Genomic DNA, 15,124 nt, shown 5'->3' with positions numbered 1-15,124 from the left:
ATAGTTTCTTGCAAATACGGAGTCATTTTCTTTAAATTTCCTCTGAGGTGACTGTTGGTAATCGTGAAGCGCTTTATCCAAGATTTTCTCTTCTTTGTCACTTGAAGAATAATCTGGGTGAACTCTGTCTAAGATGGTTCTAATACGCCTTCCGAACAGCAGTTCACTCGGTGACATATTAGTAGAACAATTTGGCGTTATATGAGATGATATTAGGAACTGAGCCAATCTTTTTTGCCAATCTCCTTGAAGTATTCGTCGCAAAGAATTTTTTGTCGTTTGGACCATCCTTTCTGCCTGACCATTCGATGACGGATGGTATGGTGCAACCACGACGTGGCGGATGCCATTGCTTTCATTAAACGATCGAAATTCTTGTGAAGTGAAAGCCGACCCGTTATCAGATACTATTGTGTCTGGAACACCATGTGTTGCGAAAAGGCTTCTGAGGACCTTTATAGTTGATCTTGAGTCTGTAGAAGGCACCAAAACTACTTCTAACCATTTGCTGAAAGAATCGACAACAATCAAAAACAACTTGTTTTGGAAGGGCCCAGCGAAATCTATGTGGAGACGAGACCAGGGTTGTTTCGTTTTCTCCCAGGGAAGAACTGTTGCTCTTGGAGGGTTGTGACGACTTTGTTGACATGCTTGACAAGAATTCACTATGTTTTCTATGTCTTGATCAAGTTTTGGCCACCAGAAATAGCTTCGAGCCAACGCCTTTGTTCGAACAATGCCCTCATGTCCCATGTGTAGAAGCTTCAGAGCTTGTTGCCTGAGAGTGGATGGAATGATCACCCTAGTTCCCCAAAGTAAACATTGTTTGTATTGAGAAATTGAATTTTGACGAGAAATGAAAGGCGTAAGGTTGATATCTGAGTTATGAGTTGGCCAACCACGTTGAGTCCATAATAGTACTTTAGATAGAAGTGGATCCTTTTCTGTTTCTTTTGCTATTATATTAGCGGTGATTGGTTTAACCTCATCGGATTCAATGTATAGCACGTCATTCAAGACTTCATTTATCTCTTGATCAACAACATTGGAGGAACATGGAAGACGACTCAAACCATCAGCATTCTGAATAGAAATCCCCGGTTTGTATACAAGATCAAAGTCATATCCATTTAAAAGGATACTCCAGCGAATCATTCGAGGTGACAGTGTGTTTGGTGTTTGTTTATCCACAGTGAAAAGACCCAGAAGTGGCTTATGATCTGTTCTAATTTCAAAATGCCTCCCATATAAGTAATTGTGGAATTTTTTAACCCCTCCAATGATGGAAAGTGCTTCCCTATCTACTTGAGCATATCTTCGTACTTACTGACTCATTGTCCTGGAATAAAACACAATTGGAACTTCCTTTTCCCCTCGAACCTGACTAAGCACACAACCAATACCATAAGGAGATGCATCACAAGTTAGTATAAGATGGCTGGAGGGATTGTAATGAGCCAGTATACTATCGGAAGAAAGGAGCTTCTTTGAAGCATTGAAAGCAAGTTTATGTTTTTCCTCCCACCGCCATTTAACATTTTTGTCCAATAAGCGATGTAAAGGTTCTGCAACATTGGCTTTGTTGGGTAAAAAACAGTGATAGAAATTAAGTAAACCTAAAAATGCCTGCAGTTGTTCCTTGTTAGTCGGCTCAGGAGCATCTTGAATGGATTTGACTTTGTCCGGGTTAGGACGAATTCCGTCAGAGCTCACAACAAATCCCAAGAAGTCAACTGATGTAGATAACAAAGAACACTTTTCGCTTTGGAGTGTAATCCCTGCATCTCTAAAACGAGTGAATACTTGTCTTAATGTGGTAATCAATTCGTGTATTGTTCCTGCTTTAACCAAAATATCATCAAAGTAAGGGATTAGGCTACATTGTCCAAGCCCGAAAGCAAACCCTCAATAAAATGTTGAAATATAGATGGAGCTGAGCTAATACCGAATTGTAGTCTTTTTGGTTTAAAAGCACCCTTGTGTGTAATTAGTGTCTGAGCTAGTGCCGACTTCTCGTCAACAACCAGTTGTTGATAAGCTTGGGCTAAATCTAACTTAGCAAAATATTTCCCTTGGTTTAAGTTTGCTAAGAGCTGAGAGATTGGTGGAATAGGGTACAGATGATCTTGGATAGCTTTGTTTAACGTTGCCTTATAATCACCGCAAATTCGTATTTTACCATTGCTTTTTACGGAAACAACAATTGGTGTGGCCCAATCCAATACCTGAACAGGTTCTAACACTCCCTGATTAACTAACTTATTCAGCTCTTCTTCTACTGGGGCCTGCAATGCATAAGGTAAAGGGCGCGCTCTTAAGTGAATTGGGTTATAATTCTGGTCAATTTTCAGTTCGATCGGAGGTCCTTTATAGCACCCTAAAGAATTTGAAAATACATCGGAAAATTCACTTTTCAGATGTTGAACATCCAGCTGAGCTTTATTAAGAACTTCAGATTCATGACAGTTGATTGAAAGTACTCCGTTTACTTCAATGTTAAGACTTTTTAGCCAATTACGCCCCAATAAACTATTTCTATTACCTTCAGTTATGACTAACGGAAGGAAACCATTGAACTTACCGTATTTCACATAAACATTAGTCTGACCTAAAACACTTACAGGTTTACCACTGTAATCCTTGAGTTTCCAAGGAGAAGGTTGTAGTTTACAGTTTTTATGAGAAATTGTATTCCATAGTTCTCCTCCTATGATAGAAACACCTGCACCAGTATCAACTTCCATTAGAACTTTGTGATTATTTATGTTGACAGTGGTATACAGTTCCGGTACTTTAGTGCAGTTAACTTCCTGGACGTATTGAGTTGTTTCGTTATTTGATTGAGGTGGAAACGTTTCTTCTTGTTCATAATTGGTTTCCTCTGACAAAACTTCATGAGCCCGCTGTCCCTTTGATCCGTGTTTTTGGCTAAAATATTCTTTGGGGTGTGGTTTCCCTCCTTTACAAACTCGTGCTAGATGCCCAATTTTCTTGCAAATATTACAAGTAGTCTGAAGATGGGGACAATCCCTTCTAAAATGTCTTAGTCCACAACCAAGACAAACATTAGGTGTAACAGAGTGAGCTGGATTGTTGTTAAATGCAACAAATTTCCTGTTTGAATGGTCAATTTTATGTGCATTAGCAAAACTTGAGCTACTGAAAGAAAGTTCCTTACTTTGAGTTTGATATAATTCATTTGACTTAGCTGCAATAACAACATCCTGAAGTTTAATAGTAGGTTCTTTCAAAATTTTATTCCTTAACTCATCACTTCTAGATCCAATCAAAATTTGCATAATTAATTCCCTATCCAAGTCTTTGAATTCACAGTTCACAGCTAATGTTCTTAGTCAAGAATAGAAAGAGTTAAACGACTCTGATTCTGCTTGGTGACACTCTTCCTAAAATTAAATATTTCAAAAAGGACATTTTTGGTAGGAGCGAAATAGTCAGTTAATAGTTTTATAACATTTTTGTACGTTATTTCATTAGGTTGTGGTAAACTGTCAAAAATGTAAGCCACTTCCTCACCAGCTAGATTAAGTACTAGTGCAGTTTTCCTTTCATCACTGGTAATGTCTGCAGCTAAAGCATACCTCTCAAATTGCTTAATCCATGTACCCCAACGCTGTGCGACACTTGCAGGATTTGTATGGGGGTCAAAACGATCAGGCTTATTGAGATCCATTATCCAATTATCCTCGTCGCCAGTTTAGTAAATTAAAACATAATTAACACAACTGAATTTATTGAACTCACAAATCAGACTAAACTAAAAAGTAAACAAAACATAATAATGTAAACAGTCATCTGACAGATGTTATAAATAAAACATATGGACTTATTTCTTGATACATAACAGGAAGACTGGACAAATCTTTTTACAATTACTTTATCTGCAAGTACTTGTTTCCAGAATTTCTTTAATCGATTCCTGCATCTATTTGATTATTGCTTTCCTGTTAAATCTGCCGTTGAAAAAAACATGAAGAAACATAAAAAAAGACATATAAATCCTATATATAGTTGGTACACACCTCAGCTTAAACAGATGAAACAGTTTATTCTTATCTGTAAAGACATGTATACAACAAATAAAACTGAAGATCTGCTATTGACATTGAGGAAGTTGAGAGCCAATTACAGGCATGCCTTGAGAGAAGCTAAGAGACAAAACAACGACCAAATAATTATGAACTCTTCTAATAAATGTAAATCAGCATGGGCCATCATCAACAAGGCAGCAGGAAGAGGATCTAGAGCTGTGACCAATCCAAACATACAACCGGATGACTTCAATAAGTTCTTCATTTCTTCCGTAAAAGAAATCTGTGAAGGTGTTGACTCGTCTTCTAGAGTAGCATTGGAATATGTGAAAAATGTCAACGTGTCTCAACCAGTTTCCTGTGTTTTTTCTTCTGTGATGCCTCATCAAGTGTTACATATTATTCAGTCAATTAAAACCTCTCCCTCAAAAGATGTTTATGGTATGTCCAGTGAGATATTAAAAGAAGTTGCATTAGAGATACTGGAGCCGCTAACATTTTGTCTCAATAAGTGTATTTTGGATGGAGTTTTTCCTGAATGTTTGAAATTCTCCAGAGTGGTACCCATCTATAAAAAGGGTAACCCTGATTTGCCTCAGAGTTACAGACCCATATCATGCATTCCTATATTTGCAAAGATCTATGAAAAAATAGTAAAAGACCAAATTTGTAACTTTTTTGAATCCTCAAATTTGTTTAGTGATTCTCAATATGGCTACCGCTCTGGCAGATCCACCATTCAAGCTATAGATGTCTTGGTTAATGAGTTACTTAGAGCCTTAGAAGAATGCCGTTCTGCTCAGATTACACTGTGTGATTTAACGAAGGCATTTGACACGGTAAATCATGACATATTACTTGCTAAGTTAAAATACTATGGTTTTGATGGTAAAGAGTTGAAATTGTTGGAGTCATATTTGAGACATAGAAAGCAGATCGTAGATGTAGGAGGTGTTTGTTCCCAGATCTTAGATGTTTTATCACGTGTACCACAGGGATCTGTATTGGGGCCAATACTTTTTATAATTTTGATAAATGATTTTAGTTTTAACAATTTTAGTTTTACTACAATATATGCAGACGATACTTCCCTTCTGAATGTAAGTAATTGTATAGAGCACCTGGAATATTTGTCAGAAGAAGCCCTTCTGGATGCAAAGAGTTGGTTTGAAGCTAATAGTTTGTTTTTAAATGAAGGAAAAACACAAAATTTGATAGTTTCTTTAAAAAAAGGTAATTTATATGATGTAAATAAGACTGTAACATTGTTAGGTATAAGTATTGATGCTAGTCTTTCATGGAAAAATCAGATTGATATTGTTTGTAAAAGGTTATGTAGAATAATATATTTACTGATTAATTTAAAAAGACAAGTAACTAAGGTGTGTTTAAGGATGTCTTATTTTTCCTTTTTTGAAAGTATTTTAAGATATGGCCTGACAGTTTGGGGAAATGGTATAGGCATGAAGAGAATTTTAATCTTACAAAAAAAAGCAATTAGAATAATAATGAATGCTAAACCGTCAGAACATTGTCGACCATTATTTGTAGAAGCTAATGTTTTAACCTTTGTTAATCTTTATATATATGATGTTCTGATGTTGGTAAAGAAAAACTATCCATCGTTGCCTAAAAGAGCCATATTCCATGACTATGAAACAAGAGATAGACATCTCCTACAGTTACCAAAATGTAGATTAACCAAAACAAAGAGTTACCATAGTTATTTAGGTCTTAAGTTCTTTAACAAGTTACCAAAAGCCTGGCTGAATTTATCAGAAAGAAAATTTGCAAAAGTATTGTATTCCTGGCTAGTAAAAAATCCTTTTTATGACATAGATGAATTTATGAAATATGAGTTTTTGTTGCATAGTTAAGATGACCTTATTGTAGACAGATTAGATATTGTAATTTTGTGACATTTATTTATGTATTATATGTATCTTTTGACAGAACAAATATTTGTTGCCTTGATATTTTGTTATTGCTTGTTAAGTTTGACGATGTCTATTACAATATGTGTATATTGTTGAAGGAATAAAGAATTTGTCTATTGTCTATTGTCATAGGAATGGTGCACAGAGTAGGGAATGTTTAAGGACAGGGTGGAAAATTATATTGTTTGGGGGAGATTTTAACCAGATACTGCCTGTTGTTCCAAGCAAAAAAAAGGTTCAAATAATAATATGGAGGTAGTTTCCAATTCTGAAACTTACTAAAATATGTATGTCAATATGATATTCAATAGCATTAAAAGGTTATAAGGTTTATCAACAGGGTGCAGCACTATTAATTCTTTTTGCATTTATGACAACAACAGCTAATTTGAACAAAACTTCAACAACAACAAAAAGCGATGAGAACTTTACTTTTTTCTATTGTTTAGAATCAAATTCTTTAGTTGAACCAGCTGTTAAGATTCTTACATTCCATTTAAATATGAATACTCATAAGGTTAACATGGGAAACTCCAGAGCCACTGGGGCGGAGCCCTTTTGACGGTTCTGCACAAACTTCACACAAAACATCCTTGAATAATGCTTAATAATACCTGAAAGTTTCATTACAATCTGTCTGTGAGTGGTTTCGGAGTCCATAAAGGACAAACAAACAAACAAACAAACATACATACATACAAACAAACATACATTGGATTTTATATATATAGATTTAAGAACACTACTTTAAAAATCTCTAGATATTGATAAAACCTATAAGGACTAAATTTTAACAACAATTCAGTATTTTCTGCACAGAATTCCTTTCGAGAGAGATAATTTCAAACAAATGTAAAATGAAGAACGTAAAACTAAAAAATGTTACCTATATTATAAATTCTTATTGTTGTAAGTTAATCTGTTGAATAGTTTTTGGGATGACTTCCTCCAACCAACCACTTATTTGGGAAAAGAACAAATTCAAATTTGTAACGGTTGGTGTTTATAACCGTTATAAAGAAACAGGTATTAGCAACACGGTCAATAATAGGTTGCGGAGACAAAGAAGCTGGAGACCGCTTAACCCGGAAGTAGTTCCAAAAACCACCCCTTTGAGCTCGCTACTTCAGAGCCACTGGCAGAGTCTAATCAATCTGACCTAATAAAAGCTGATTAAAAGTTGTAGTTCATCCTCTCTTGTATTAGCATCTCTTTTTTACCAAGCAAGATATCGTATCACTTATATAATAAATTCGTAAACTTATATTTCCAGATATGTTTCAGTGATTGTGAATAGGTCATTGTGTAAAGAACGGCGAATGAGCCTGGTATTAACAGTTGGTATTTAATGTTTATGATATTGTAAATTGACAAAGGACTGGCGAATAAGCCTCACAGTTGCATTTAAGGATTGGTATTGTTTTATTGTAGTCTATAAATACCGCCAAATCAGCCTGGTATTTAAAGATTGATTTTAAATTTTCCATTTTATTTAATTTTAGGAATACTGGTGAATGAACCTGGCATTTAAAGTTTAGTTACAATTGTTTTAAAGGAAATACTAAAGCGATGATGTGTATGGGCATCGTTGACCTCTTGTGGTGAGGTGCAACTCTGAGCTTTATTAATAGAATTGCAGTGCGGAGCGTCGAACTTCCCATTTGAACTTGAGCAAATCGGGGTATTCATTCATAAGGTTGTATGGAAGAGTGAGGTAGGGGATTGCTTAAAGTGTGCAAAAGCCGCAACCCACTGCACCATACACTTTACAAATTCTGCCATTTAAAGTTATAGCCTACCTATAAGTATGTTGCAGCTTTTTACAAAAGGTCAAACCTTATATAGTGTCTTGTAGTTAAAAATTGTTTTTCAAATGATTTTTAACTATTCATTTTCTTGTTGTCTTTGTTATATTTAGTGAAGATTCCATGTTCACAGAGGTCTATTGTAACATCTGTTATTTAATTACCAATAAAGATTTATGAAGAGTGTAATAGCTATTTACCTTACAAGTGTAGTAAGAGCGTTTTTACATCACGCAGGTGACTGTTGTGCAACGAGCGGAAGCGAGTTGCATAATTCACCTAAGAGATGTAAACACGCTCTTGCGTAACGTGTAACGTACAAGATTTTACCTGACCCGACAATGTACATGGGGTTACGTACAATATTTTTCATTATCCATTTCACTCATCGTCTAACAGTAACGTTCTTTTACAAACAAAAGCTAGGTTAGGAAAATACTTTAAAGCATAAAAATAACATTCAAGCGCACAGCTGATTTCTAGTGTTGAACATCGATGCCTCCATAGAGGTATATTTTTTAAGTTAAGCACTCAATGTTATTTAAATGGGTTTCATTACATCACCGAGTGAGTTTTTTTCAGCTTTACATCACTCGAGAAGTAAGGAAGTTGTATACATCACGCTTGGGATAGGGAAGTTTAACATGGTGGGTTAGGTAAAGATTTATACTATTGTTGATAATGATAACCAATTTCTGAATGTTTTTTTTCAGTTTACTTACCTGACTGTTGGCCTAAGCATCGTGAGGTTGATGAAACTATGAACAAAATAAAAAGATACTTCACTCTGGTATAACTGAAACATAAAAAGACAGTTTTATGAGTTTTACTTGAATAAAGGAATAGTTCTAACAAATTATGGAAAATATAAGTTTTTTGCTTTGTTGTCTTTACAAACTTGTTGCTTATATCCCAAGATTATCCACCATTTAATAGATCTATAAAAGCATGAAATTGCTTAGAAAGCTAATATTGACCATATTTTTTCTTGAACATTTTCTATTTGTAAATTGTTCTTGAGAAAATGATATCAGTAGTTACTCTATTACTTCATGTTGTTTATGTAAACAAAAGGAAATATAGGCAAATAAGCCTATTACGTAACTTAATTATTGCGTGGAAATTTTAGTTTAAAATGTCTTCCAATTTGTCTGTGTTTTTATACCCTAAAAAATGTTTTATATGAAAGCCCCCTTAAAGCTTTTATAAGTAAAGTAAGTCTATGGTAATTAACCTTATTATGCTTATTCCTTTGATGGTTTTAGAGATTTAACATTTGGATTTAATTATAATAGCTTTTACCCACATAACAGGCTTCACCCCATTTGACTTCGTAGCTGTATGTGCTATTAATTAACAGCAGTGTCTAAGGAATATGTCGGCCTTAGTCACTAACAAGACTACTAGATCACGCCACTCATCCTACACTCATCTCCATTCATACTTGGCTTAAAATACCTACTTTGTATGGTCGCCAATTCATTGAAAAGTATTAAAAGTATAAGATTTGTATAAGTATTAATGAAACTATTGATTGGTTAACTTAAGGTGAAATAACAAAACAGATAGTAATACCAAGGCCACACTAAAAAAACAGGCCGTAATGCTCGCCAAGCATGACGTCACGATAGAAGACGGTTATGACGTATAAGTACTTATTTATTTATTTTCCAATGAAAGATTAAAACAAGCAGCTGATCACAAACGGCAAAATTACATCATTACCGTCTTCTATCGTGACGTCATGCTGGACGAGCATTACGGCCTGTTTTTTAGTGTGGCCTTGGTAATACAAACAAAAAATCACACCTGATTTTAATAAGCTAATAAATTGAAAGAATAACAAACAAATAAGTACAGCTGAGGTAGGTATTTTTAACAGGTATATGGAAAGTTCCCTTTAGAAAGGAATCACGACCTTAAAGGGCAATTTATGAAATAATGGATAGTTTTGTGCAAGGTTTCTCGTCATGCTGAGCATTTTAACTATATGGGGGTGTGACTTTTAGTTTTCTCAAAAGTTCATGGGTAATTTGGGATTTATATTATGGATTTTATTTAAGACTGACAAAGTAAGATTCGTGTCATTATTGTGAAAAATAAAGTAATGTTGAAATATTAAAATGTTTTTAATCATATTTTTGGTCAGAAGTCTGTACTGAGCTGCCAACACCTGGTAAAAAGAGCTTATAGGCTAGTTTTTTTTCTTCATGCAAGTAAATAGACCTTATTAAGTTAAATTATGGTAAAAATGGAACATAATATTATATAAGTTATATTATTTTTAATTTACACTGAGTAGTAGTTCCCTTCCTTCAAAGTAAAAAGCACTCCAAAGGATTCTTTCCCTCTCTGCTGTGTAGAAAAAATAATCCAAATGTTCATAAAAACTTATTTGATTCAAAATAATTTGAACATTTGAAGATTTTTACTATCATTGACTGGACATTCATATACAAGCTTATAATTTATTGTATTTGGTTTAGTTTTGTATCTAATAATATACTACTCACTTGATTTTAAACCCCATGTTTCTAGGGTAGGCACAGTTGAATAGAGGTGCGTTCCTTATCAGAACTCACAATAAACACAATAGATACCAGTAATGTAAAAAATACCTTGTTGTGTTTAATCAGTATTTATGAAGGACAAAGAATTGTACAATCTTAATGTTTGCAAAATATAATATTTATTACTCTTTTAACTTAATTATCTCATTGAATACTCTCACAGTACTGTCATTTCTTCTAGTTTATCTTTGTTGTGCAAATATAACTTTTATTCGTTACTTCTAATTAGGAGAACTGACAGTTAACAGTTTTATGATACCTGCCCCACTGATCACGTTTTATGGATCTTAACACAGTTCTACTAATAATTAATAAATAGGAATAGGTATCTAAATAAAATATTTCACTGTGTAGTTTTATGTGGCTTACAAATAAAAACTAATCAACTGGACGTCCAGCTAATGAGTTGGCTGGCACAATAACAGATGCACATTTAACTGTGATTAAACCCAACTAGTTGCTCTGCCCGTGCTTCGCTACGGGGTGAGAATGCAAAAAAGAATAATACCGTTTTACTTTAAGATACTATAATCTACTATGAGAAACAGTTACAACACACTTACCAGGAAACATATTATAGGCAAAGGCTCAATCGTGTTTATTGATAACCGGTTTTTAAATGAAGATCTCTTAATGTATTACAGTAATATCATTTTATAAAGTGTATAGCATTTAAAATATATTCAAAAGTATAATTCATTGACCACATGGCACCATGAAACAATTCTCCTTGTAAACAAATTAAATTAAATAGCAGAACAGCATTTCCGACAACAGCTGTAGTTTCATAACAATGTTTGTTTCCCATGTTAATCTTATGGAGAAATACGAAACTTCAAAGGGCTCCAGGGCCTCACTCTCTAATTATTTTCCTAAAAAGAAAGTTTCCTGCACAACTTCACGTTACGCTCTTTCCAATGACACCAAAAACATGTCAATCGGTTCAGCAGTTTCGGAGGAGTAATTGTCACAAAAAACCTGCTTGCGTATTAAATAAGTATAGATTCCATCCAATGGGCAAAATAAAATTATCCACAACAAAAAACTGATTTTACTACAGCTCTGAAATTCTCAAAATCTCAATGGAATGGTCCACAAAAAAATACATAACCAAAATGACAATAATTATAAATGTCCACATTTAAACATGTTTATGTTCTGTGTCAAAGGGTTAGCAATCATAAAAGGTTGAAAAGGTTGATTCTGAAATTGTCAATCAAGTTGTAATTTGATATGTTATTTGTTACACTCAAACATCAACTTTATCAAACCTTACTATCTATACAAAATGTCGTCCCATTAATTCTTAGCACTCTTTATGAATTCATTGAAGTGATCGGACACAAATAGTTGAAATTCAATATGACAAGAATTAATGGAAGTTCATAGATCCAACAACTACCAGTCAGCAGGGATGTGCCTCGGGGCTCTGTCCTGGAGCCATTTTTAATCATCCTATTCACAAATAAATGATTTCTCCGGATTCATTGGAAACAGCAAAATAAAAATTGATCACATATGCAGATGATATAACAAATTATCTCGGCCCTTTTACTATCGAACAAGTCCCCACAAACATTTCATGCAGATATACTATCTTCTACTGAAAAGGCAACAACATGATTTGGCTATAAATAAAGTTGGCTAAAACAACCAAGATTAATATTAGCAGAAAACAGGAAAAATTCCTGAAACTCTAGATATTTTAGTTAAAACAAATACAAAACTGCTTGGTTCGAGGATTGATGCTGATTGCTGACCTATCATGGAGCAATCATATTCATGAACTAAGCTCTCATTCAGAAGACAAGACACACAGTAAAGAGGATGATGTGGATAGAAGGAATAGAATCAGCTAAAACAGCATACGGTGAAATCACACATAAAATTATTGGCTGTTTGTTGGGCAGGCACCTCTGATAACAAAATCTTAATAAAATGCTGGTGGCTCAGAAGAAGGCTGTCAGGATACTTTCTGACCTTGGCCCAGTAGAAGCCTTCAAATCATTCAAGATTTTAACAGTTGCAACACTCATGAACTCAGGAACTAGCAATGTACACAAGCAATCTAAATATTCCCGGGAATCAGGATTTCCAGAACCACCATAATAGAGGATCTAGAGACTACCACCAGGACAGGGGAGGAGCCTTCCCATCCACCACACCACACAATGTAGTAAGAAACCATAATTCATTATATTGGTGGCAAAACTGTCAATCCCTCCCACTGCACATGTAAAATCATATCAGGAAAAAACTTTAAAGGAACTTTGGAACTGGCTAATAAATCAACCAGTGTACTCAATCAAGAAATTCTTCGACCTAAGAAGATAATGGAAAACCAAAGAAGCTACTTATATAATTATTGTAAAGCAAGAGCCGGTTTCAACTATTTTAGTATTTCAACGCGTATGTATTTCTTAGATAAATTACTAGTAAAGATGTTTGTCTATTGAATTAAATTGTATGTTTGAGAAAACCAAAAAACATTTTCTAAGCTCATTACAAAATACCAGTTTTTTTTTTCATTATTTGATAAAACCTGGATCCTTACCTACTTTAATGGATACATCAAAGTCAAAGACAAAAAATCTTTATTTGTAGTTTACACATGCATAAAATGAATAGTGAGCTAGCATAACTATCTCGTTAATCTAACCTAACATTAATTATTTTATAAAAAAAAATAAATAAATAAACTGACACATACTTTCTCCCATAAGCTTGACAAAAACTTTTATAATAGGTTAGCGGTGGGGGTACAACTATGATATTTTATAGGTAAAATCACAGAAATTGTAATTACTTTAGCACAGTAATTTTTACAACATATAGGGGGTTGTATCAGAAGTTTTAAATATAATCTTTGAGCTGTTTTTGTGAGAAAATTTTTGTTATTTTTTGGGAAAATCTATATAATATTAAAACGAAACAGTGTTTTTTTATTTCACGATTCTGAATCAACCACTCGACGGATTTTCATGATTTTTGTGTTGAAAGAAAGATAATTTTAAAAACTAGGGAATGTCAAAGCCATAATTTTAGTTTAGGGTCCCAGTTTTTTAGAAATTAAGTTTCAATTCTTAAAAAGTCTAGCAGCCGACGCTAAGATTCTAAACTAGCTTTTGGCATACAATAATTTGCTTAACATAACAGCTGTAAACATTCAGCTTTTGTGCCACAAATTCAGCATTTGGATAAAAATGTAAAAAACATACTTAGGGTTGACTTATCTATATAAATAAAATTAGAGTTATGTCTGTACTTTGCTCAGAATTATATACTTTTAGGTTATTTTTACGTTTTATACATTAAAGAAGCAGAAACGAGTCTTATCTCTATTTCTGTCTGTCTGTCTGTCTGTCTGTCTGTCTTTCCCTTTGTCTGTAACACTCAAGATGGCATTTTACGCAATCTTCTCCGTGAAAACCAGAGTACCTATCAAGATCCAAGTCATTTTAATGTATTCACTGGATTGGCGAGAGTGTCTTTAGTGATTTAAATATAGCCTCACTACTTTGTAAATAAAATTACGGACGTTCAAAAATGCAGTTTTGTGCGATTTTTGTCAAATTTTCGTTCAATTTTTATCACATATAATCGTCTATGAAATAACGAACAGCTGTTCGGATCAAGATTATTTTTTCTAGCTGTCAATGATATGTTTACAAATGTTGTTTACAAATACCGCAACCATTTTGAATCACGTTTTGAAAGCAAATCCCAACCAAGTGAGATTAAAAACGTTTTTCTTACATAACGGATTTAATTAATCGCAAGTGCAATAATATAGTCTAATAGTGTGTGTTATAAATGAAATTAAATAACTAGACATCGTCCAAATCGGAACCAGAAATTCTTTGAGTATAAAATGTTTCTTGAGTTTTGACAACCAGAAAGAAGACCTTGAATCAGTGTTGTATAGGGCTGGACACTGAAATGATCGTCGCCAATAGCTTACAAAAAAGGTTTCCACTCATTGACGGCGCTTCAATGGCGGTTGTGTAAAGTGTAAAGTAAAAAATCACAACTGCAGTGGGTGATTGTAACAGAGGTTTAACAGAGGAAGTGCTAAACTCGCTTTTCCAATGTGTCACTTTCTGTTTCTACTCACCGCGTGATGCAATCGCTGGACCATACAGCCAATAGGCCCATAGCTCATATCTTGGGTACGTAAGCCTACATATTTATTCATAACAACCTTTTTGACGACGATCCTTGATACCGGTACTTTTCCATAGAATACATGGCCTACCTACTTAAGAAATATAATTACAAATGACCAAAACACCAACATTGTGTGATTTTCGTCACATTTCCTTCTAATGTTAATAGATATACTAATCATTGTTTAGAGAATGCGTAATCTATTAAATAACAAAAAGTTGTTTGGGTAAGGTTGTTTTTTTTTCAAACTGACACCGATAAGTTTACGCTTTAACTTTTTACGAGAAAATCCAAAAGCAAGAGATCAATAACCTCGGGACTAGATAATAATGTATTTAATTGGTCGGATGTACTATAGTTCTTAGGTAGGTTCTTACGTAGGTACTGGTTCTTTTCCTTAGAACCGTTGGTAGCTGCTAGAATCATTTTTACGTAGGTATCAACACATCACTGTACAAATTAGTTATCGTTGGTGTTGCACCTTATTTATTAGAGCCGTCCGTATTCAATTTAAGTGATGTCTTAACTCTGTATAAGTTTTGCTTTTTCTGTCTGGATTCCAAATCTTAGCTTACCCGGTATGCTAAGAAAATAAT

At 34.0% G+C, this 15,124-nt stretch overlaps 1 protein-coding gene across 7 annotated transcripts in view; it reads right to left on the bottom strand.

Annotated features, from left to right (window-relative positions):
• The window catches only part of LOC129004903 (uncharacterized), a 187,405-nt gene that overhangs the window by 99,213 nt on the left and 73,068 nt on the right, over positions 1-15,124 (bottom strand). For all 7 annotated transcript variants that reach the window (XM_054433602.1, XM_054433612.1, XM_054433619.1 and 4 more), the window contains one exon: positions 8,514-8,587. In XM_054433602.1, the coding sequence (XP_054289577.1) occupies positions 8,514-8,587 (74 nt within the window). The remainder of the gene's footprint in view (positions 1-8,513; positions 8,588-15,124) is intronic.

The sequence above is a fragment of the Macrosteles quadrilineatus genome, unplaced genomic scaffold (assembly GCF_028750875.1).
Source record: "Macrosteles quadrilineatus isolate MER2022 unplaced genomic scaffold, UCM_ALF_1.0 Scaffold_1__1_contigs__length_201487025, whole genome shotgun sequence".
Lineage (NCBI taxonomy): Eukaryota > Metazoa > Arthropoda > Insecta > Hemiptera > Cicadellidae > Macrosteles > Macrosteles quadrilineatus.
The sequence above is the reverse complement of the archived record's forward strand: the minus strand, read 5'-3'. Positions and strand labels throughout refer to the sequence as shown.